Genomic DNA, 26169 nt, shown 5'->3' with positions numbered 1-26169 from the left:
GTATTGCCCTCCCACTCGGGGGCAAATGGTAGGAAAAGCCTGTAAAGTTAATCATGTCACAATTATATATAAATATGATTTAAATATTCAGCTGCAGGCGGCTGTGTAGTTATATTAATTGTGGGTTGTTTTTTTAGCACAGCTTTAAAATCCAATCTTGATTACTGTTACTTTTGTAATTTTAGTATTTTTGAGTATTGCACAAATCAAAGTCTAGGGATGCTTAAATTTAACATCCTTATGCCAAATTTTGATAATGCAACACTTTGAAGGCAAACACCATCGACTCCTGGTTGATTGTTGATATTAATATTTATTGTCCTCCACTCCAGGCTGCTGTACAACTGGTCCATGTCATTGCCATGCAACATTGTGTTGAAAAAGGCCGTGGACAGCCTGCTGTGCTCCATGTGTCACATCCACCCCAGCTACTTCTCCCTGCTCATGTCCTGGATGGAGATCGTGTCGGTGTCCAACGCCAGCCACTCTCAAGCCCAGCACTGCCGCCTCGCCATGACCGACGACGGCAAGAAGCAACACGACGCCAACACCAGTGCCTCGGGACTCACGGACGACTCCAAGCACGCGAGGTGCCCCACCAATCTGTCCGAGTCCCAGTTGACCACGCTGGCGGCTGCCTCCCAGTCCCCAGGCGCCATAGAGCAGCTGCTGGACTCGGGCCTACCCTCGCTGCTCGTCCGCAGCCTGGCCCAGTTCTGTGTAGGGCTCCTGGCCAGCAACGACCTCCCCCTGCCCGCCGCTCAGGTCGAGAGAAGACACCACCACCACTACCACTCGTCTTCCTCCTCCTCCTCCTCATCCTCACACAGTCGACCACCTCTGGCCCCGGAGCTGGCTGCACCGGTGCTGCGCTTCCTCATAGAAGTAGGCAACAGTCACGCCATGAAAGACTGGCTGGGCGGGCCCGAGGTCAACCCTCTGTGGACGGCGCTGCTTTTCCTGCTGTGCCACTCCAGTGCCAGTGCCGGTGCCAACGCGGGCTGTCAGCCTCTGAGCTCTGGATCCGCAGCAGCTCCGTCTCCTCCATCCCAGCCTCAGTATTCAGGGTCACGCTTCTCTCTGGCGTCCTCTGGACAAGCAGGAGGGCTCACCACCCAGCAGAGGACGGCTCTGGAGAACGCCACTGTGGCCTTCTTTCTCCAGTGTATCTCTTGCCACCCGAACAACCAGCGGCTCATGGCGCAGGTCTCCTCACCCCTCGCTTTCTTTGACACACCAGAAATTGAAAATGTGTTGAAAATGCATGCTAATAATTCATGATTTATATTTCACTTGGATGTGTCTATCAGTCTCTAATAAGACAGTGTTTTTTGGCCGCAGGTTCTCTGTGAGCTTTTCCAGTCTGCACCTCAGCGAGGCAACGTGCCGATCTCTGGAAACATCTCAGGCTTCATTCGACGGCTCTTCCTGCAGCTCATGCTGGAGGACGAGAAGGTCACAGTCTTCCTGCAGTCTCCCTGTCCGGTGTGTGACTTTCTCTGTTGTTGAATATATGATGCTTGAAATTCTGCTCCCGCATCAATAGATCTTTCCTGTTTAAAAATATCTTTAGACAAACATTACTCCATAACCTTTCTAATGGTTTCATCATGGCATGGATCAGTGAGGAATCATTTACTCTACTCCACCAACTGATGTAGCATTCGTCTGTGACCACAAGGGGGCAGTGCAGCAATACGAAGCAGAGGCTTCTTTACCTGTGGTCCCCTCTGACTGATGCTGGCCAGTGGCCATGATATTTTATATAGGTATTTAAGGATTACTCCCTTTTTTAATTTTGGTGACCCCCCTCTACCGACAGCACCACCATGAGGTCAGAATTTACCCAGGTGCACAAGAAACATCAATATCTGATCACACTGCAGTTATACTCTCTGTAAAAGTAAATGTTTAGTGGCTCTAGAGACATTAGTGTCACTCATTACGGTAGGAAACGAATAACACGGAGCCTCTTATCTCAGAGGAATAGATAATATTAGTTCATATCTGCTTGACCAATACAGCTGATCATTAAAATGTTGTAACGCAAAACTTTTTTCTCCTGTATCTTCTGTTCTCAGTTATACAAAGGACGCATCAATGCTACAAGCCACATGATCCAGCATCCCATGTATGGAGCAGGTCACAAGTACCGCACCCTCAACCTGCCCATCTCCACCACGCTGGCTGAGGTCCTGGACCGGGTGTCGGGTAAGCGTTTTGAGCCAGGCTTGTGTGCTGCACAATGTATAAAGGGCTGTATCTGTCACACAGTTCTTTTCAATTTAATGTAGCGTCTTTTATTTTATTTTGGATTGAATGTGCCTGACAAAAATATGTAACACTCCAAATATTTATGGTCTGGACTGTTATGTAGGTTATGGCCATCCCCTAAAAGTCAGTCGGTTGATGTTTTTCCCTGAGTTGAGTTGTGTACAGTACACGGAGCGCCGCAGGTGCAGCCGTGTGACTGTGGCTGTAAACTTTGCTAAATGAGTCGGGTCTTAAAATGAGTGAACCCACTGCGATAAGTAGAGTGATGGAAACACCTGACGGCAGGAGGCAGTGCCACATTTTACTGTGTGTGGCTTTGTGGAAATCTGATGTTTTCAAATCCCAGATGATGAACAGACTGGGTTTTAGGTAAAACATGAGTCATGCACAGGAGTGTGGCTGAGCTGAACAGACACTACATGTGCAGTGGACTGACTAAAACATTTCTCCCATTTGTAGATGAGATGTAATGTCGAAAGAGGACAAAGATTTTCATCCCTCTTCGTTGTGTCTTTAAAATTTGGATTTGGATTAAGCACAACCAAAAAAAATGGAGCATGGTTTTACAAGTAACTATGACTCATGAATTACCAGGGTTTTTATAACACAAACAGAAATGCTGTAAATAGGTTCATTTGTCCACAATCATAGTCACCGTGTATATTTACTGATGGATTATATCTGCATATACATAAGAACGTCTTTTCAAGATCATTATTATTTCAGCCTCGTTGTGAAAATATACCTTGTATAATCAAAACATTTCTGTACGATTTTCCTTGGGAGTTATTTGGAGTCTTCCTCTTTCTCCAATCCAATCTTTATCCCCAAAAAATTCTTATGCCAAAAGAAAAAGATCAATCACCATAGTGAGACATTTTCTTCTATATAATGATAATCCATGGTTATAGTGCAAACAGGCCCCGCTTACAGCAGAATTCAGCATCAGTTGACAGGATGTAGATACACCAAGATCTTCAATATATAAAAAAACTGGGCTATGAGCTAACTTTGTTCACTGTCTCCATGGCAACGCCATATTTCTTGCTTCTTCTCGCCCACAGCGAGATCAAGCCCTGGTGGGGAAAAAGACTCCCATAAGAATGAAGAAAGACTAGATTTTCGACTCCGAACACAAACACTTGTCTCCAAAATTCAAATATCATTTTCACTCAGAAGGCGCTGTCAACTCCAATCATGGATCAATGAACCAGCAGCTGTTAGCAATGGGTCACAACGTTGACAATGCCTCATTTAAAGGGGTCACACGTCTGGAAGTTTAGATTCTACTCTTCTGTGCTTTATCCTCACTCGTCTTCTCTTTTCTTTATTGCAAGTGGATGCAGCTTCAAACAACAAAGTTTTGCATTATGTACCAACTTCTCCATGACTGATAGCTCTGTGTGTGTGTGTGTGTGTGTGTGTGTGTGTGTGTGTGTGTGTGTGTGTGTGTGTGTGTGTGTGTGTGTGTGTGTGTGTGTGTGTGTGTGTGTGTGTGTGTGTGTGTGTGTGTGTGTGTGTGTGTGTGTGTGTGTGTGTGTGTGTGTGTGTGTGTGTTACTCACTCACTCCTGTTGTGGGGACCTCAATCTGTTTAGTCATGTGGGGACTTGTCTTCTTTATGGGGACAAAAAAGTCCTCATGATGTCAATTGTCACATTTTAAGACATTAGGGTTAGGCAAGTAGTTGTTATGGTTAATGTTAGATTTAAATTAATTTCTTGTAGATTTACTCAATGTAATAATAATAATACTATAAATAATAATAAAACAAACCAAGAACAGGAAATAATAATAGGATTTCTTGCTGGAGATAATGATTCTATTGGTCCAAAGCCTTTGTGGGTTTTGACAATTTTCAGATGGTGTTGTAATGTAGATTCTAGTTGAACATATCCAATTTTTTTTTTTCAAGGAAAAACAATCCTCACTCAAAAATGACTCATCCTGTTCATTCTGCTTTTCCGTTGGTCCACACAGACACACCCAGCATCACAGCCAAGCTGATCAACGAGCAGAAGGAGGACAAGGAGAAGAAGAACCACGAGGAGAGGGAGAAGATGAAAGCAGACAGCGGCTTCCAAGACAACTACAGCGTTGTTGTGGCCTCAGGTACTTGGTTCTGCTCCTGACCCGAACCCCCACACTGTCCAGTCATTAGCTATTTAGCCAACCCCTGCCGGCCACCATAAAGTCCTCAGGGCCTGAAGCCAGTGGAACTGATGCCAAGTGGTGGTATGACATACGCACCAATGCTGCACGAGTCACCATGTTTGAATAAAATAAAAAGTAATTAGAACAATAAACTCAAGATGCTGTGACCGTTGCATTTGGACAACCTGGGCATAAAACAACCACCTCATCATCTCATTATAAGGCTTGAGGCTCCAGGCTACATATACTAGCTGTTGGCAGCTTCCAAAATTTAAAATACAAACCTTAAGTTCTGTGGATGAGAACAAGATTAGCACACTCTTGATGTTTCCAATGACGACCGTCTCTGCCATCAGGCTTAAAGTCCCAGTCCAAACGGGCTCTTTCAACCCCTCCCCGACCTCCGTCAAGGAGGGGTCGCGTGATGAGTGACAAGTTGACTGCTTCATCCGGTGTGGACCCCTCAGCCAAAACCATCAGTGTGCCTGTCTTCCATCTCTACCACAAGCTGCTACCAGGTACTAAATGTACACATGCAAACGCGTTGTCAAGCGCAAAAAAGTCAGCGGCCGTAGAGTCTTGTACAAAGTGGAGTTTTTGTTGTGTTTGCCCCGTCAGGTCAGCCCCTTCCGCCTGAGATGACCCTGGCCCAGCTGCTGACGCTCCTGCACGACCGGAAGCAGCCGCAAGGCTACCAGTCCATCAACCTGACAGTCAAACTGGGCTCCAAGGTCATCTCCGACCCTGGCCTCTCCAAGACGGACTCCTTCAAGAGGCTACGCACTGAAAAAGGTACAACATCATTGGGAAACGATTCTCATAGGTTTTGAGTCAACTCAAAAATTTCTGCCAGTCATCATGTGACCACCACCCACTTATCCATCAACCACTGGACCTGTTGAGGTCTTTGATTGGGTTATCTCCTCCCTTAGTCCAATTTAAAACCACGAGAATGGAAGAGAAAGAAGCAGAAGGATAATTTAAAGTCATGTGAATATACATATGTGTCTTTGGACTGAAAGTGCAGGTGCGTTCTAAATGGGCATTGCTGCATTAAAAATCATACCCAGTGGGGTCGAGAATAAATGGCGCTTTCCTCAGTTCACATCACCTAGGATTTTTTTTCTTCGGCTGAAAGAAAGTCTTTGAAGACTAAAAGCTTTTAGAACAAACTGTTCAATCACAGTTGCTCTTCTGCTCACCTTTGCAGCCCACAGGGATTTTAAAGCTTTTTTGATCTTTTTAGATGTTGCGTTTATGCAATATTCATGGAATTGTTAGACATCACTGCAAAATTCATGTATGCACAAAGGTCAATAGAAAGGTAGTTTTCATGCCAGGGAGTAGTTCTTGTTATTTTAACTTGAACAGTATGTTTATAGTTCAATTTTTCAGCTATTTACAGATAATAACAGGGCCACTGTTGCTAAAGGACATTTAGTCAGGACAGGTTGTGGATACGATCAAACCGCCGACCCTCCTGCACCGTTGGACACTCAAGGGCTGGTTACATTTGTCTTTCTGATTCTGCTGTCTCCAGGGTCAGTACGAGGTCAGATTAATTTTTAACATCAGTGTCTTGTTTTGATGATCTCAGCGCTGGTGAAACTGCAGACGTACTCGGATACCTTTTTGTCCATTGACCTATCCCATCTACAGTCTACCGCTTCTATTTCAAAACGGTTGCCTCCTTGTTTCAGATGACTCTAGATGGTTTAGCAATTCAGGTTCATGTTGTACTACACAAGTGGACGCCCAGTCGGAATGTTTTTTCTAATGTCAAGAACACGTCTTCTCAGGTGGAAGTCACCACATTAATGGTCCCTCTGGTGTTCAGGAAATTGTCCTGAATGCAAAATAACCATTTTCCCCCAATTCAACCACATGTGGAAAATCTTCTGGTCCACCTTTTGGCTAAACCCAGCCCCCTCCTGTCCTTTAGCAACTTGGTTTGTCTACGAAGCGATCTGTTTTTTTTTACTTTATATATTTATGGAAGTATTATTTGTCTTTCGTGAGACAGACACAGTAATAAAACCCCTGCAACTACCTGATACTGAATCTTTGTAGTCATCTCCTGAGCAGTGGCCAAATGAAGCCATCATGTAAACTTGGGTTTCCGCTGGGGCGCAAACAAAAAGTAGAACATGTTCCGTCGTTTTTTTTCATTAAGTTCGACCCGGTAGGGTCACCACCGAAAGCCACTTCTGTGTCTGCTATCCGAAGCTGATGAAAGAAAAGCTTGGGACAAAGGACAGAGCTTGTGGAGCTGGATTATCTCTGCAGGTGCGGAGGGTGTGGACACTTGTTCACTTCACCCGCTGCGCTTTAAACCCTCCATGAAAGGAGATTACTTTTTGGCACAGCTGTAATAAAGCAACCGGGGGTTGCCAGGCTGCAGGAAACAGCCTCACAGGCTTAGTCTTCAACCTTGATATTCCCAAAATGAGCATTTACTGATTTGCCACTTCCCGAATAAACCCCTTCATTTTTTCAGTACGTGACCACTGCCCAGACACTCCTTGGTTAAGGTCGTTCATTTTGTTTATTCAACCGACATGTCCTTCCTGTTTGTGGCTGCTGAATTCACACGGCCTCATTACACGAGCTGTAAGGGATTAGACACCCAGCAGCACAGAGAGACAAATAACACGGATTATTGGCCCAGTCTCTTTTCGACGTGAAAATACTGTCCCCTCATGTTTTTTTGTGGTGCCGGCCCGGTTGTGTTTCCTCTGACAGAAATGACTACGTCTGCTGTCTGCTTCCAACCACTCACACCATGTGTGACATGCGCTACTCTTTAAGTCTACCATTCCCCCAACAAATGACCCCCGAAAACCCATTTCGTCTTTCATCTCGCCTTCCCCCGAAAACCTTTTTACAGCTGATAAATGACGGGAAAGGGCACTGAGCCAAGATCATGATGGTAACACGTTTCCTTTGGATTCACTGCTGAGGCGTTTCAGCTTTCAGTACGTCAGTCCCTTGTGTACACGTATAGTTGCACATACCCATATGTTACCTGCTGTCACCGAGCCAGTGGCTGAAGACGTCAGTGTCCTTCGAACAAAGAGCGTGTCAAACCCTTCTGACGCCAGAATCGCAACTGCATCCGGCAATTTTTGTCACTTTCCAAAAGTCCCACTTCACCCTCCAAATGGTGATCATTTGCCTCCATGTTTTTCCTCGGACTTGAGAGCGCATCATATAGTAGAAGTGGGGCGTCATTAGTCCTCTGGAAGGCGGCAAAACGACCCCTCTCGTCCTCGCCCTCCTGAAAAAGGGAGCGTTCTCTAATCCTGTTTTGGAAGTTCAGACACGGTTAATCTCTGTTAAAAGCCTTTTATTAACCATCCCCGCGTCTGTTTAATTCATAACCAAGAGAATGTACACGGTGCAGCGAGAGCGGAGAGCGGTGAATCATCCGCCTGATTTTCTCCTCTGTAAGAAATGAGTGGCTTTTTGGAAGATGACCTGTCAATCGACCAGAGCTTTATATAATTACGAAATGGCAAGACCCCCATAATAATAATAAGGTGGTGGGTTGGCGCTGGTGGACGAGGGATGGGCTTGTTTTTCCCCCTTCGTTTTATCCGTCTGACTTCGGTACTGTCTTTTGTGTAAACAAGGGCATCAGGAGGACGTTGTTTCATTTTTCTCATTTTTTAATCATCACATAGCTCATTTGAGGTCGGGGCAATCACAACTGCAAACATGAAATCCTGTTAATGAGAGTCACTGATGGAGAAACTGAAGATTGGAAAATGTTGCTTCCTCCTCCTCATGCTGTTTGAACAATGGAAGAGAAACAAACTTAAATTTAATGTAGTTAACCTTGTAGTTTGTCATTGAAGAGTATAGAAAAATGCCTTAAAGAATCTGAACTTTGGACACTGTTTAAACGCCTGTGTAGATTTTTAACATTTTCTAGAGAAAAAATATAAATAAATGCACAGAATAAAATAACGGAAGTGAGCAGGTCACCTTGTACAATATGTGAGTCATTACGTGATCGGAGGGGGGGGGGTTACCGTTCAATGACATATATTGCATATAGAGCTGCAACAGTAATCGAAATAAATTAATCGCCAACTTATTTGATAATCGATTAATTGGTTCAAGTAGCTTTTATGGGGGGGGAGTCAGAATTATCTGATTTCAGCTTCTTAAAAGTGAATATTTTCTGGTTTCTTTGCTCCTCTGTGACAGTAAACTGAATATCTTTGGTGTGTGGACAAAACAAAACATCATCCTGGGGTTTTGGGAAACCCGATCGACATTTTTCACCATTTTAGGACATTTTACGGACCAAACAACTAATATAAATAATCGTTAGTTGCATCCCTTATTGCATACCTAACTAATGTGATGATTATGATTGTGACATTGACATGCCAAGTGTCCCAGATGCCAGACATGTGCATGAACATACAACAGGTCCTCTCTTTGCCCTACTTGCAGTGGACCACTGTGACACGCTGAACAGCTGTCCCGAGGACGAGCCCATGATGGCCGGTGAAGAATGTCTGGACGCCGCCACCGACGAGTCCCTGCTGGAGACCAACCCCATCCAGTCGCCGCTGCAGGTCTTCGCGGGCATGGGTGGCCTGGCCCTCATCGCGGAGAGGCTTCCGATGCTCTACCCCGATGTTATTCAGCAGGTGAGACTCACAGAGCACTCTATTAGGAACATGACACTAATCCCAGGCGAGTTCCGTCCTTTGCTTGATTGGTGTTAAAGGCCCAAAATGTGCCACGATAACTTTCCCTCCACCATCACACCACCACCACCACCAGCAGCCTGGACTGAGCTCTCATGTCCACACATCTATTTCTCAAAACAACGGAGCAAACTCTTTCCATCGGTGAAGACTGAGTGAGAAGCTTGAAAGCATTAGAAAATATAATAAGCGGAGCTGGAGTTTGGGATTGTTCTTTGACTCGTTCCAAGGTCAAGAATGACCTCACTCCAATTAGATATTTATGCTAAAATGGATCTGCCGTCTGTCGAATGGCTTTCTCCTTCATTTAATAAAGACGTAATGTGCTTTTGCTTTAATCTGGAATATGTTTGTCATTGTCTGTCTTTATTAGCCAATGAAGTGAAAAAGTAATAGAGATAGTATTTTACATCCTCTGGATGTAAACCAGTCTATCCTTTGTACATCACTACACAGCAGAGTTCCTCTGCTGTGTAGTGACGCCTGTCAGCATTGTCTCACATTCACACCTCTCACCTTTGCTCAAGTGACCCCTGTGTTCTCCATCATTGGTTGTTCTCAGGTCAGCGCCCCAGTGGTGCCCTCGGCCACACAGGAGAAGCCCAAGGACAGCGACCAGTTTGAGTGGGTGACCATCGAGCAGTCGGGCGAGTTGGTGTACGAGGCGCCGGAGTCCATCGCCACCGAACCGCCGCCCATAAACAAGCAGCAGTCCCAGTCGTCCTCGTCGTCCTCGTCCTCGGTGCAGACCATGTCACCCATCCCCGCCCACTCGCTGGCGGCCTTCGGTCTGTTTCTGCGCCTGCCGGGCTACGCGGAAGTCCTGCTGAAGGAGAGGAAGCACGCGCAGTGTCTGCTGCGCCTGGTGCTGGGAGTCACCGACGACGGAGAGGGCAGTAAGTCTGGAAACACTTCAGAGCCGCCCGATACTGACTTTCACCGAGGACAACGCACAAGTGTTGAGAAAGCTCCATTTTTTATAACACACACTTCTATGTTGTTTTCTTTTTGACCCTCTTGTCTTGAATATTAATATCGTCTCTTAAACTTTTATGGACGTCTGTCCCCGATTCTGCGTTTGTTTTCCACTTCCTCCGAGTGAGAGGTCTTGTTAATGGATGATGTCAGGGAATATTTTCTAACTTTTTTAGTGATACAGGGCACACAGCACACAACTGTTTTTCCTTAATATACAATATAATACAATATACAAACCATGGCATTTTGTCATGTCTTAAAAACATACTCTTATTCATTATGAAATTAAACACAATCCTGAACATAACACTCTTAGTGTCCTGATTCAATTGTATGCTTCGGCGCCCTCCTCCTAGGTCATATTCTGCAATCTCCGTCAGCCAACGTGCTGCCCACGCTGCCGTTCCACGTCCTGCGCGCGTTGTTCAGCAGCACTCCCCTCACCACCGACGACGGCGTGCTCCTGCGCCGCATGGCTCTGGAGATCGGCGCCATCCACCTCATCCTGGCTTGTCTGTCGGCTCTGAGCCACCACGCCCCCCGCAACCCCAACGCCAGCACCAGTGTCTCTGAGGTATGGGACACACACGCACACACACACACACACACACACACACACACTCACACAGAGTTCTGGCATTCACGAAGACCTTCAGTTGACCGTGGTTGTTCACCCCCACCTGTCCCTTAGAAGAAGAAATGCCTTCGCCTCTGAAATGCAGAAATGTCCTCAGTGTTTGATTTGGTCATTAATTTGATTTAAAAGAAATAGAAGGACACAAGTAAAAAACCACACCTTCACTGTTTTTTAACCTGAGTGTTCTGGAACAAGTCAGCTTGGCGCCAATTTCTTCAATGAAGAATGTTTCACTCTCAAGTTCTATTTATATTCTGCTGGACAAAATTAAGCACTGTAGGAACATTTTTGCTTCCCGTTCTTGTGTGTTTCTGTTTAGATATGTTTATTTTCTCATTTTTATTAATTTGATCATGTTATAAAACCATTTACCCAAATAAAAACAAAAAACTAACAGGCCAAATATTTGAAGGCTACAGTCCTGGCCTACAAGATCTGTGGGCAAAAAAAAAATGCATTCAAGTTGTAACTGTTTCTTGGTGGTTTGCTTAATAATGACAAACCATCCTCATCCAGAGACCTGCTGTGGTTTGTTTTGAGTGGTGCTGGTGGCATATCCAGTCTCACGCTCTCGCCCCCCCCCCCCCCCCCCCCCCCCCCCCTTCCCCACTGTGGATTTATGGAAATGTCAGAGCTGAGTACAGATCACAGGGTCGATGACTTGAACGTGAGCCAAAGACGTGTCACCGTGGCGGTTGCTCGTCCTTGAAACCCCTTTCGGCTCCATGTGCTTTGATTGGAGCGCAGATGTGGGATGAGGAAATACAAAGGGCGGGCATATCCGAGAAAACAACCCTTGACTGAAATGACTGTGCTGATTTTTTCACCCATGTTGGCTGCTTTTAGATGACGCACCACTTTAATCCATAACCATCCAAAACAAGCTCGGAGAGCTTCGTATGCTTGTTTTTCTGCATGGCCAACAACGACAGAGCAAACTTTGACCTATTAAGGAAGATTCTAGTGTTAACACATACCACTTTCCTTGCTCAGTTTGAGAGGAGGTATCATCGATATGTCGACTTTCTCAGTTTAAAGAAAAAAAAAAAAAAACACTTGAAATACTTAACACCGTCTTCTCTGCACTGACAGCCGCAGATGTCCAGTTGTCACGGCGCAGGGACCAGTGAGGAGCAGCAGTTGTACTGGGCCAAAGGAACTGGTTTTGGCACCGGATCCACCGCCTCCGGCTGGGACGTGGAGCAGGCCCTCACCAAACAGAGGCTGGAAGAGGAACACGTCACCTGTCTTCTTCAGGTGAGGCCGGCAATCAATTTTATCCCTATATTTCATTCTTAACTCGTCGTCAACAGATGTCCAGTACACGCAGTATCAACAAGGGAAATATGCCTCTGTGCTTCAACCCAGGCTTTGAGCACGTTGTAGAGCAGCTACCTTTTATGTGTGGCGTACCATAACTTGAGGAACCTTGAACAGAGTCCTCGATAAGGACACAGGAAGAGTGATGATGTGTTGGAGGTTTAAGTTTCATCCACACTTCGCGCCTTTGAATTCACTCCTCTTGACATTTTTAAAGGATTTTACTCGCTCACGACATGACGAGTTGATTCCCCTGAATAATAAAGGTACCTCTGACATTTTAATCAAGATCAAGATTCAATTTTACAGTTTGCAGTCGGATCATAGCTGAGCGGACGGCGATGACACATAGTTTAGGCGACTTTGAGGTCATCTGAAGCCTGTCCTCATCCTTCTCTCCAAGCAAGCAAGTTTGATTTGGAACTCATCTTATTTCTACATTGGTTTTTCAACAGGTCTTGGCAAGCTACATCAACCCAGCGGGCTCTTGTAGCTGCCCCAGCGCCGATGCCTCTTCAGCAGACGGTAGAACCCACAACAGCTCAGCGCTGCCAGCGGTGCTGCAAGAGCTGCTGAGCCAGTCCTGCCTCATCCCTGCCATGTCCTCCTACCTACGCAACGACTCAGGTAGGCTCGCTGCTTTTTACTAATGAAGGGGGTGTGACACGCACAGTTGAGGAGGTGGCTTCTAAAAAAAGGTTCAGAACTCCAGCAGCCTCTACCACAGCTGTAAATCTATACTATACATTTCAATAGATTACAGTGGTCGCAGAGCATGATGGGAAAAAACTGGATTTTATTTTTCTTCTATATAAAAGATGTTGGCTGGATCTTAAGAGCAGAAAACAGGAGAAGGACTTGTGCATCTCACACAGGAGACCGACTGTTCAAAATGGTGTTGTGAACCATGTTGGAATGATTTTTCACATTGAGGCTGTGAAAACGCAGAAGACAGAGAAATCAGTGAGTCTGTGAGACACTGTCAGCAGGTTTCTCATCCGGCCTTTCGACTGTGGCCGATCAGAAAACTTTTGCCTTCACAAGATGGTTGGACGACGTATGACAAGGTCGTACAATGTCACTTTACTTGTTTGACTACGGGCACGGTTCAATCTTGACCTTACAGACGGTAGTTAACAGACTCCTTTGTTCTGGAGCTTTCGACCGTATCGCACGCATCAAGTTGTTTGTATAATGTGGTTAAGTCCAAATCAAGCAATCCCACAGAGGCGGGAGACACTTTCAACTAGTTATTACTCGTCAGGAAGTGGCGGTGAAAACGCATTACACGGACCAATCAGAAACACCCACGAGTTGGACTGCAGTATCTTTACACTTTCAGGGTTGATTAACTCCAACAGATGCAATCAACTCGGAGATAGAGAGATACTCGCCAACCGGGCAACATTAAGGATCGAAGCGGCTCCGTATGTGGCAAAATATCTTTGCATTCGAATGGAATATCTGATTTGAATAATATGTAATTGTCTTGTCCTCGAATACGACAGAACCGCTGCTATTTCAAACGCAGTTTCCAGAAAACAATGCCGCCGTGTATTTAGGCCATTACGGTGTTTTTAAGGAAGACATCTTGGCTGTGCGGCAACATGTTTCTTTCCACACAGACGTGGATTTAGTTAGCTGGGAGTACATATTGTACAATGAAATACTAATCCGTCGTATAAACCCGCCACAGCAGGAGCTTTGCTGTGAAATGTAGACGGGTTTAGCACCACAAAACTTTTTAATACAGACAGCCTCTTGAATTTACCACGCTGAGAATTTCAGGGATTAGGAGACGCCCTCCGCCTCTCTCGTTACACGATCTTCATTATATTGTGGCTGGAGTGTCGACCCTCTCAAACAGCTGATGAAACCTGAGCATGCAATCGGGCAGAAGATGAAACTAATGAATGATAAGTTGGGGGGAAGAAAAACAACAACAGAAAAACCCAATCTGAAAATTGTGAGGCAAATATTTTACTTCCATAATGTTCAATTTCTGGGAAATATGGTTGTTAGAAGAAGAAAAAAACACTGAGGAGTCCTTTCCTACATTATATATAGTAAATAAAACACAGGTTAATTTAGTCTTATGTTTATGTCTTATGGTCTTTTTTTTATTTATTTTTTTGACTTTCAGAAGTGCTCTCATCCTGTCCAGTGACGTGATGTTTTGTCTGCTGTTGAACTGTCGGCCATTTTTAAAAAAAAATTATTATTATTTTCTGTAGATTTTACTGCTCATGATGCAAAGTGCTGCCTCTGTGATGCCGAGACCCCGTGGGTCAGGATGACTCTGGTCTTTGTCGCCCGTGATGAACGTGTCCTACTAAAAGCAAACACCAGGTGGAGCTACAGCGTCTTACATGGCAGCCGAGCCTCTCCACGGTTCTCCCCATGGAGTCACATTGAAGTCCCAGTAGTAAAAGTTTAATGAGCCCAGACGTGTCAGACACGCCGCCCACTCTTGATTTTGTTTTCAATGACGAAAGGAACGGCGCTTTCACTCTGATTAGAATCTTCTTGACTCGTACTTTACGTCTAAGTTTATTACGGTTTCTTTTCAGATGGTTATAGGTGTTTGGCCTCTTGCTGGTTTGTTCAGAGCTTCTTGTCATTGGTGCAGAATAATATACCACTGTAGTACTGTAGCTGCTTGGTTGACTGCAGTGTGGGGCAGCTGGAAGCAGATTTTCTTTTTTCACACGTCGTTCAGATGATCCCCTTGTTTCAGTCGGAGCTGTGGCGGAGCTGCGGACACAGTGGGCTTCGGCACTGTCCAGCTCAGGCAAGACTATTACTTGCATCCTGCTTCTGCTCCCTGGAGACCGGCTGACTATTAGTGCTGGGTGTGGACCCGTTTGTTGTCTGTCAACAGTTTTCACACTAAAGCCACCGGGTGAACGAAAGAGGCCTGGTTGACACGATCACACGAAAAAAAATCAGTTCCAAGTTCATGGGATTTTATCATTTTCTTGTAACTCAGCGTTCACTTTTTCCATCATTTTCAACCTCGCTGTCCACATCGTCCGCTCTTATCTGTTAATAAACATATTGAGATGTGCTTGAAAGACTGAGCTGAACCTGCGATAACCCCGACATACACTGATGGACACACTGATCATTGTATGGCCCCACATTATGTCTGTAATTGCTTCATATGCGGAGGAGAATTCAAAAAAACATTTGGAATTTTTTTTTCAAGGAACTTCAATTATGCTAATCAGTCAAGTGGTTAATTTTTTTAAATATTTTTTGGTTTTCATGAAATTTCATTTTTTCTGTGTTTGCATGGCAACAAGTTTGACTCCAAGACACCAAACAGCATAATGTGTACAGGGTCTGGATGTGAAAGGGAAAAAACGTGTGCCGTGGTGATATGTCGTCTGCAAATGGCTCTTTTGTTGTTGTTTGTTTGTTTTTTTGGCCACCTGGGGGCAGTATAGAAACAAGCTGTGAACACTATATCAATACATTATCACCATAACACTGTATTTAGTTGTAGTAAGCAAATGATTCACACAACGCTGATCAGTGTTATTGTATCTACCAGTGACACCGTCATCAATTCTGACTAAATCTGTCAAACTGCCTCTGCAGCTTGGCTAAAGCTAGCAGTTAGGAAAGTGGCACGGGTGAATAAAAATTAATATATGTACTGTCAAGCTAAAATGTGGTGTTAAGTTGCTCTTTAAGGTATTGAAATGAATTCCCATTTCTATTAATTTTATCGTCAGTGCTCTGTGCAATGCAGATCCTCTGCAGATTATTATTAAATGTGTTTTAAGATATAGATCGTGGTGTTGTGGAATTTGATTGCACCATATTGAAGTGAAGTGCAGATATGTCTCTGTTCAAGCAGTTAGTGGAATATTACATGCATCCGTTGGCCACAAAGCCAATAGCATTCACCAAGAATTGGAAAGCGAGTTGGGTTGAAAAGAACCATGAACTTTGAGGTTTCACTATCAACCCGCGACAGCTGCTGGGATCCAGTGGTGATACCCTAATGCAGTCTCTACCCAGAGAACCAGAGTGCGTCCCCTCCCGGAAGTTCACATTTTGTTTGATCAGGATTTCTTTTTTGTGTGTTCAGTTCGGATTTCATGCAGTAAGAGGCACGAGGATTTTTCGCACCAGTGTTTATATTCTCGCCCATTACCATTGTGTGCTGTCGCTTATCAGCCCAGAGCCGGTAACACCTCTTTGTGCTGCTGGCTGTTTCAGTTCGCAGGAGTGTCTCTCTCTCTCTGTGCGTGTGTGTGCGCCAATGTGCCCCTGGTCTCATAATTAAGTAACAGCTGAAAAAAAAAACCCACTGAGTGTTATAATTGTTCCTCATTATCTGGTAAAGGCCTCTGACACACACACACAGTGTGTGTGCGTGCGTGCGTGCGTGCGTGCGTGTGCGTGTGCGTGTGCGTGTGCGTGTGCGTGTGCGTGTGTGTGTGTGTGTGTGTGTGTGTGTGTGTGTGTGTGTGTGTGTGTGTGTGTGTGTGTGTGTGTGTGTGTGTGTGTGTGAGAGAAATATGTCCTTGTTTGATTACCCCTTGCTGCATGCTCTGTTGAAGTTTTCTTTTAAAACCTATGCATTTACCACTCGATTCAATAACAGATGACATTATACTGTGCTAACTAGCCATAGCACATAGCGAAATGAAGTAATGGTGCAAATAAAATCGGGAGGGGGGGGGTTTGCAGACTTTCTTCTGTTCGAGAGCCAGTTGCTCAGGAGCTCTGAGCAGTCAATAAATGTCAAATGGAACCGTAATGAAGAGTCCTCCTGCTACTTCCGGAGTCGCCAGAGCTGCAAGTGGGAAATATAGACGTCGCCTCGGCTCTGACTGTTCCTCGGGAAGAGAAAAGAACTGTAGCATCAGGAAGGGACACTAATGTTTAATCACAAGAGGCTGTCGTCTTGTGTTGCAGAATGTCAGGTCAGTAGTGTTTGTGTGATAATACACGATGTTCCCTCTGCCTTGCAGCATTCACACATGCATATTTTTATCCAAATTTATATTTGAGATTTCCACTAGAGCCTGACTAGTCATGCTCATTGAGAAGCAGTTAAGAAGTCAGATACTTTGGGAAGACCAAAAAAAGAGCTAAACATAGAATGGACAGAAACAAATTTGTAAAGGATTAGTAACGACACTTAGGACATTTAAATAGGCAACATGTCAGAACAACTTTGTGTCAGCTTGTGATGGTGGCCATAAAAATCTATTTATGCAGCTTCAACAATTTGAAATGGATCAAACTCAATTAGTTAATGATGAATTGTCACATACACCCCTTTTAGAGGTAATTACGATACTAATATATTTAAAACAAGCATCACGGCCCATATTCTGCAGTGACCATTAAGGCACTAGGATCATTAAAGACCAGTCCGTTCCTCTTCATTCTAATCTGTGGAGCTCCTGAGGTCACGAAGGAACAGGAAGCACTGAACAAACCTGGTCGTCTTGACTCACCCACACATCCTGCTAACTTATGTAAGATAATCATACAAGCTAACCTTGAAATATTCAACGTTTGACCCAGTCCAGAACACAAAGTACGTCATCTGGAGAGATCGTAAAGTAGTAAACCCATTCGCAGGTTACCTTACATCAGATTCACTAAGTCAGCCTACGAATCTACACTGAAAGCGAACCTGTCCATGATGTCACAACAGCCCATTCGACGACCTCGTCAGCTCTGGCTCTCATAATGTTTTCGATATGACCTTTCAAAGTAGAATTATGCATTGATATAAATCAGTTACAGAGATCGTGTGAGCAAAAACCTTTGGAATGCTCTTCCAACAAGAAGTGCATCTTTTTGTACATAAATACTCTGACTCTGATCTTGACAATGAACACTACTTGGGGCTGTAATCGACACTGGCAAAGTGTCCGTGTGTCTAGAATGCAATTGAATTCATTGCTGCTCATCAAAGTCAAAATCCCCCCCTACCTCCCCTAGAGAAATAAATTCCCTCCAAATAGAGCCTCATTTCTCCTAACAGGCCCAATCACCCTTTTTTTTTTTTTTGCCCTTTAGTCTCACCCTGTCCACCAGAACGCAGGCCTTTATTTCTCCTGCAATATCTCCCACTGCCCCAGAGCTCCTCGGCCCTCTCAGCCTAGGGGCATTGCTCCACATGAATCATTGGTGTCTTGGCTAAGCCTTTTGGGATACATTACAGTTTTCCTCCGTTGCCCGGCACTCCATCACAGGGCTTCGCCATTAGTGAACGATAATACCTTTTGAAAGTCACCACAACACCGATTTCTCTTAATTGTGGAATGAATTTCTTGCACGTTTTGCAAGACGCTAAACACTTTCGAGATGTAATGCAGGATTCTAAATATATGAATCATTACATCCCTTCCAATCGTACACCACAATTCGCCCTTTGTCACGCCCAAGATGGACAAGATTTAAAGTCAATTGAGGCTGCAGCAGGTGGCGCCACTCGGGTATTGGCTGTGTTTTTCTTTGGGTCCATCGTTCATGTTGAGTGGGACATGATGTTGGAGGGTAATCTGAACATGACTGCACTGATACTAGGTGGTTGGTGATGATTAATTACTCCAGATACCATAGAGACAACGTGGAACAGCAGGCAACGCTGCAGCTTACAGAGCTTACCTACCATTTTGTGTGTCTGTGTACGGTAGGGCTTTTTTATTAGTCTAAGCTTCAGTGTGTCCAATTTTTCATTTGCTATTTTAGACGCTCTCCCATTTTGGTAACAAAATGAATGCTTTGACAGAAATGCTTATTCTCATGCACAGAAAAGGAGTTCTATATGCAAACTGATACACATTTACTTCTAGGATTTCAGGGTAGGAGGTGGAATGCCACCGCCAGTGATCATCTTTGTAATTTCAGGCACTATGACGCACTTTTTGTCCCTGGTTTATACTCTCAAAGAGGCGCGGTGGATCGGATTGAAGACGTTTGCCATTGTGATTGCATCGCTCCTTTCGTTTTCAGAATATAAGAGCAAGTAATGGCCTTTAAAGCTCACACTAGCAATACATGAACTCCCTCCATACCCCCTGTCTGTTGTAGCTTGCATTACTCAGCAGAGGGGAACTATTTGCTTGTTGTTAAAAAAGATGCAACCATAAAGATCATCACACTGGAGCATGTACCTTTCACCTATCCATGAAAGCAAATGACCCCTTTGATGAGCCTCAAACTTTCTCTCACAGACAGATCCTTTCATGCGCGCACGCACGCACACGCACACACACACACACACACACACACACACACACACACACACACACACACACACACACACACACACACACACACACACACACACACACACACACACACACACACACACTCCTTTGGGTTCTGTCACAGATAAAGCTCGGGGCTATCCTTAGTTATGTGCTCTGATGTTTATTGTTCAAATCTCTTATGTTGCACAATACATCTAGACTTTATTCAAATATTTATAAAAAAGCGTTTGTAATGTAATACAGCAAAAGGACTGCGGACACTACCCCGAAATCAAAATGAGCAATTGTATCAGGAGAACCTTCCAATCCCCCTCCCCCTCCTCATCAGACTCAGATGGTGGACAGAGGTGCAGATTAAGGAAAAATAAGCCCAGTTTCACCAGCTATGCTAAGTAAACCAGCTATATTGTTTAATTACAAGTTCATCTCGCTGCAGTAGTCAGATTTTCTCTGACACCGCCCCAACCCAACCATCTTGTTGTTTACAATGCGGAGGTGTCTTGAAATAGCATCTCTCCAAATTCATCCTCAACATGATGTTAAATTTGTTGCAGGTATGCCCCCGAATAGAAATGTTTGTTGTACTGGTTGTTACTCTGAGAAGATGACGGTACAACAGAGCTTGTCCAATGCCACATTTCCGGGGAAGTTTGTTTACAGGAACCCTGCAGCGGGACATCTTTGGCACTGAAGACTGATTGAATTTGGTGGCCAACAGTGTCTCCAGAGTGGCGTCGCACTGTCGTTCCTACAAACTCTGCTTTTAAGCATGTTGCTTAAAAGCCCTTTCTGGAAAAGTAGCAATTACAGTCCCTCCGACTTAGAAATTAAGTAAAATCAAATGGAAAAGTGTCCGTGTTGTTGTCCCCAGGGCTGTCTTGTTTGGCTCATCTTCCCACCGAGTCCAGCAGTCCAAGAAAATGACATCAAGGGGAAGTTTGTATTCCTTCTCAGGCCACAGGAGGGTCAGTCCTGGCTGGGGGCTTGCTAGTGTCTGTCAGTCTCTGCTCACCCTGATTCCAGCATCGCCCCATGCCTGTCATGTCTTCCAGCCCTTTGTTATCTCCCGGGCTCATGACTGTGACATGTGAATATGGCTTCATTGTCTTCATCCTCAGCCAGGCTGTCCAGTTTACTCCTCCTCTGTCTGGGGAAGGTGTTCATTTCAGACTCCACTCTCTCATTAACCCCCCACCGACCACTTCAGTCTTTCTTGTCTTATCAAATAGCAGGTTTTTTAGAAATCCTTCACTTCCCTCCTTCCGTCACCTCACAGTGTGGTGTAGATGTAAACAAAAACGATCACAAAGAGGTTAAGGAATGTGCCAACGATGCCTAACAAGGCCAAGATGGACTCCTCCTGCTCCTCCTTGACCTCCAGTGCCTGCACATCCTCTATGGTGATGACTGTGGTGCCCATGATCCTGATGCTCACCTAACCTGGCAAGTGAACACTTATCTGGAAGAAGAGGAAATGGCGAAGACCATGTTAAGAGTTGTCACGCAAACACAGAAAAGCCACAGCAGTACGTGGATGAAATTAACACAACATGATGCTTTCACAGCTTGGCTGTGCTCCTGTTGTCGTCCTCACCTCCTGCTATTCTACCAGCTTTTTGCACAAAAACTGCACGCAGCAGCTCTGGGTTCAGGTAGCCCCACTGACATAATTACCTCCGCCCCCAGAGGAAATCAACCGTGAATCGAACAAAACAATGGCCATGCGGGGTGGAGATTAGTCCGTGAACACTTGTGTTTATCATATGCTAAAGCATAAAGCCGAGCTCCTTGACAACAGGCGAGCATGACACCGGCTCTCGCTTAATCTCATCCTTGGATTATCTGTGATGAAACAGTTTGCTCGCCAGCAGTTACTGTCAACGGCATTCTCCCGTACTAAAATAAGCATGATTTAATGCTGTCATTTAGAGCCAACCCACATCTTGTAATATGCCATTAATGATTTACCACCATCCCTCCCTGATCCTTGCAAGTAGATGTACCGAGTGTAATTCCCACCCTCTCTGTGGAGAAGCCTCATCAGTTAAGGACAAGGAGCTGGACAAAAATGTAAATGGGATCATTCTTGGTTCGGGGGCAAAAGCTAAAATCGTCATCACCTTCGAATCTTACGTGCAGATACAGCGTGCCTACGTTTGCAATACAAGAAATAAGCAAATTACAGACAAAGTAACAAAACGATGGGGTATAAAGAGAAAGTGGCTTACCCTAAGGCGTCTAAGGTGTAAGTCAACATCATCCAGCATGCTGCTTGGATCCTCACTGGAAAATCCTGCTACATGTGGAGCCCTGGGGGAGATGGGGGGGGGGGGGAGGCTGCCTGTGTAACCACAGTCCCGGTGCCTTTGAGCGACAGATGAAGTGACGACGAGAGGAATCGAAGGCAGTGATGTTCAGCGACGTTTCCAGTGAAAACCTCCGTGTGTCACTTCCACAGTCCCCCAGTCTACAGCGCCACCTGTCCGTTTCAACAGCCCACCAACCCCCAGCTTCTTCTTTTATTAAGTTCTCCCCCCACGCAATTCTTTGCAGTGTTTTTTTATTTTTTATAAGCGGGTTTGCATTGCTGCTGCTAAAGCGCTAGCAGCCTCTGTTTTTAGGGGGCGAGGAGAAACCCTCTCCCCGTTTGCCCCCTCCCACCTTCCCACATCCCCACTTTTCCTCCCATCTTCCCGTCTGCTCCCCTCGCTTGAGTCCCCTGTTACAGCTTTGCTTAAATTCCCCCACCCGCCCTCCCCAGTTTATCAGTAAATCGACACGCACCCCCGTTCTGTAGTGCCCCCACCCCCCAAAGCTTGCTTCGGAACCCTCTGGGGAACACTGCAATTAGTGCCTTTCAAAAAAAGCCCATGCCAACACCATGCATGATTTTTTTTTTTTCTCCTCTGGGATCAGCTGATAAAGTGTCTCGGTGACACCCAGCCTCCGCTGAGCGAGGTAAGAAATGGGCAGGTCCTGGAATCAGTCAAGTCTGACAGGTGATATTCCAGAAGAGGAGGAAAAACGCTGTAAAATCCCGTTGAGCAGACGTCTGTGAAGGAGCCGAGGCAGCCGGAGTGCCAGGCAGTCACTATGGCAATATGGATCTGCAACTGCCCGCCAGTGATAGCAGTGTTACGGTAGGGCTCCGACACCAGTTAGTCACCGTGGGAGTACAGTGCATTGCATAACCAAGCAGAATGATGGCAAGAGAGGATGGCTCCTGATGGCCGTGGCAATGAAGGAGAAGGAGCATGAGTATTGGAGAGAGAGAGAGAGAGAGAGAGAAAGAGAGAGAGAGACTCAGGGAGGGAGGAAGAGAGGAGGAGGGAGGGGGGGGAAATGACATCGCTCCCGCTTGCTGTTGTCTCCTCCTCTCCCGCTGCTGTGCAGGCTGGTTGAGCTCACACACACACACACACACACACACACACACACACACACACACACATCTGTACACCTACCACCCAAATAACAACCAAAAAAGCAAAAAGAGAAAATGCTTAAAAGAATGGAGGTGATTTCATCCCCGCCGCTCTTGACTTCAGTTGCTGTTATTCTGGCAGACCTGTGGAGAGGGGAGGAGTGGAGGAGGAGGGGGCAATAATTGGAGCCGGAGAAGGAAATAAAGGATGGATGAGGCTGGGCGGAGGACAAAGACGGAGGCGGTGGAAAGGCGTGGGGGTCTGTGTATGCAGTTCAATATTTATCTCCTCTGATACAAAGACACAAAGCCTGTAGAGCTGCGTTTGCTCTACTTCTTCTGCTTTCTAACTTACCCCCCACACTTCGGCTGCCTTTTAACCCCCCTAATCATACCGCTCTGTGCTCCACCCTCGGCTCCGCTGTTTTGCGGAATCTACATCACCGCCTACGTCAGCGCCGAGTTTAGTTACTTATGGTTAGCTTCTCCCAGCTCCACCGCACCGTGCTGAATTGTTGAGGTTAATACTGTAAATGTGGAAAACTGCATTCCCTTCCACTTGCAGTTCTGAATGTATGTCAACAGGCTCCTGACCCTGTCAGCTCATTTCTCCGAGCGTTGTTATGACTCACTCTCACTCCTCCTCTCTCCTTCTCCCTCCCTCGCTTGCATTATCTAAATTCTGTTGTTTTATTTCTGATCAGGTGGTTGTATGATACTTTGTACAAAGATTCATTTTTAACAGTGCGACACCTGCTGGACAGGTGTCACAATTATCATCTGGATGTTGACTTCAGGCTTTAAGATATTAATTAACTGATAGTGAAACCATGTGTCCATGCTTGATTTGATTGAGACAGGATTCATCTACTATTCAAAAGTTTACACCGATTAACAAAAAACCCAAATCAGCCGAATATGGTGGGAAACTGATAAAAAAAAAACTGGTATTTGGTTAATTTCTTCACCATCATTTCTAAAAATCGTCTTTATAGACAGGAATCCTATTTTTTTCTGCGAATCTGCGGTAGCGTCCACATTCATCAAAAACTAAAATACTTGTTCGCACTCTGACACTAGTCATGAGCTGAAAGGTCTCCGTGCACAAGCGGAGCACAGTCACAACAAAGGAAAGCAGTCTCATCACTTGAAAAGAGGAGAATTTGGTATCAAAGGACGGTAAAAAAAGTTGTTTTTGAAAGTCCATTGTGGTGGAAATCTGAAATAAAGATAGTAGATGGAAATCTTTGTCTCGAGTATTTTATTGCCAGTGAACAAAACCTTTGCAAAGGGATCAGAGCATCAACAGTACAGTCCTGTGCTGTTATCAGAGACAAAAGGGAGCACAAGGTGTAGTTATAGCCGTCTGTACAGGGAGGACAGGCAGTATTGCATATGACCGCAACAGTGTATCAGGCAGGTGGATACAGGCTGGTTCCAACGCTGCGTTGGTCAGGTCACAGAGCTGCAGAGAGAAAAACATCTTACATAAGAACATCGTATAGTAAAAATTCCATTACACCACTGATAGACCGGTCAATGTGTTTGTGACAGAGAGAGAGAGAGAGAGAGAGAGAGCGCTGCACACAGCTCTACACACAGCTCTACAATGAAGCAACGCAACAAAACACTAAGTTAGAGATCTTTAATGTCAAAGTGTAAAAAATAATAATCTGATCATTATGAAACTATGGCGAGAGGCCATACGTAAATAGGAACCACTGCATTTACGTCAAATCTAACGTTAGAGATCAAAGTAAGGGTTTTGCAGATACTGAGGTGAATCAGTATCAGTTTTTTGTAGTAATTGGTAATGCAGGTTTTTTTTAAATAGCTACTTAATGTGATAGTGTTTGTCCATAAAATTGGAATAATCTACATAATGTCCGCAAATAAAGGTGCTTTGCAATTTAACTTTATGTCCCCCTCTCTCTCTGTAAAGATATTTCCACATGTTACTGAAATCCTGAAAAATGCTACAGAACCATATCATATGTTGGCACTCCACCAATCTCACAACTCTGTATTGTGTCAGTGAACAATACTTAAAAGAAAGAAAAAAAACAACCCCAACATTGTTTCTTTTTGTTTGAGGACCAACTAGTTTGCACTAAATATTTAGCAACAGCCAAAAATCCATCAGCCCAGGGGTGAACTATAGTGTGGCTTTTAACGCTTCATTGAAGGGGCTGGTCGGTCTTTGTAGTTCTCCTCTAAGTGTTTCGTTTCGGCTCTGATGTGATTTATCTTGTATCGAAATTAGCTGTCTGACTTCCCTTTGTCTGAGGTTTGAAAATGGCTCGGCACGTGACCGCTCCATGGCTGCTTTCAGCGCTCAACAATTAAATCATTTCAAATGGTGGTCAGTGTTTGTTTTTGTTTTTTATTGCATAAATCATAGATGGGTATCTATCTGGCATGAATGAATGAATGAGTGAATAGTAAATAGATCAGAAGCTTATTGCATTATCCAGCGCATGCCAGTAGTTTAACCTTTGCCTGTTGCTGAGATGGTTTGCGTCGCTCAACGTCTGTGCATCGGAACGAGCCGTCTTAATATGGTCAACCGTGCCCTTCAGGCAGATCGATAATTTATAGTTTCACTGTTGCAGTTATCTCGACCTCAGGGGTAACACGGCAGTATTATAGGAGGTCAGTGAAATGGCAGTGCTGCAACAATATTCTTTATCTCATGCACCCATCTCCATCTCTGGCCCTTCCTCTAGGTCACCACCTGCTAGTTATCGGAGCTCTTACTGTTCATATGAAGACTAACCGTCTTCGCTGTTAAGATCCTTACGTGTTAATGTGTAGTAGCCTGATTACAGGTTACGAGGTAGTTATTCTGTTTGTTACGCTACAGGTATTATATATTTGGAATCCAGACATTTTCAAATAGGTTTGATTGATTTATTCTTTCCTTTGCTGCTAGTTTGTTTTAGTTGTTTCTGAGAGCCTGAGTGTTTTCCTACTTATTCTGGCCCAGTTAAGATGTCCCCCGCATTGTGCGTCTACCCCAAACTAAGGTACTTGAGTTGAGTAGCTCGGCTTACAAAGGGATTCTTCCTGCACGTAAATGCAGTCAGTGCTCCTTCTGTCCTTTTGTAACGGCGCAGAGCTTCAGGCCTCTTTTTTTTCCCTTTTCTTCTTCTTCTGGTTGTTCCACACAGTCTTGCTTTGATGCACATTATCTACAGTGTCCACTGAGGCAGACTGTGTGTCGGCGGAGCCATGTCAGAGTCTTACTATTTCAGCAACTCTCTCCTCTGTTCCGTTGCCCCTGGGGGGGGGGGGGGGACCTGACATTGTCCAGCCATGAGCCTGAGTCAGAGTATTAGCCACCCACTCGGTGTGACCCGCATGCCCAACGCCGCCTTCCCCCTGGGAAGGCAACAGACACCTGCCCCAT

General features: G+C 45.0%; 1 protein-coding gene across 15 annotated transcripts in view; it reads left to right on the top strand.

Annotated features, from left to right (window-relative positions):
- Positions 1-26169, top strand: part of birc6 (baculoviral IAP repeat containing 6) — an 80646-nt gene that overhangs the window by 28018 nt on the left and 26459 nt on the right. For 11 of the 15 annotated variants that reach the window (XM_047335226.1, XM_047335223.1, XM_047335225.1 and 8 more), the window contains exons 54-64: positions 333-1206; positions 1342-1485; positions 2082-2211; positions 4254-4385; positions 4784-4945; positions 5046-5219; positions 8868-9091; positions 9714-10047; positions 10486-10703; positions 11859-12023; positions 12542-12713. In XM_047335226.1, the coding sequence (XP_047191182.1) occupies positions 333-1206; positions 1342-1485; positions 2082-2211; positions 4254-4385; positions 4784-4945; positions 5046-5219; positions 8868-9091; positions 9714-10047; positions 10486-10703; positions 11859-12023; positions 12542-12713 (2729 nt within the window). The remainder of the gene's footprint in view (positions 1-332; positions 1207-1341; positions 1486-2081; positions 2212-4253; positions 4386-4783; positions 4946-5045; positions 5220-8867; positions 9092-9713; positions 10048-10485; positions 10704-11858; positions 12024-12541; positions 12714-26169) is intronic. The other 4 variants (XM_047335232.1, XM_035606912.2, XM_047335228.1 and 1 more) reach the window with 1 other exon arrangement.

Source organism: Scophthalmus maximus, chromosome 10, assembly GCF_022379125.1.
Source record: "Scophthalmus maximus strain ysfricsl-2021 chromosome 10, ASM2237912v1, whole genome shotgun sequence".
NCBI classification, from domain to species: Eukaryota; Metazoa; Chordata; class Actinopteri; order Pleuronectiformes; family Scophthalmidae; genus Scophthalmus; species Scophthalmus maximus.
This window is presented reverse-complemented; position numbering and strand designations above follow the sequence as displayed.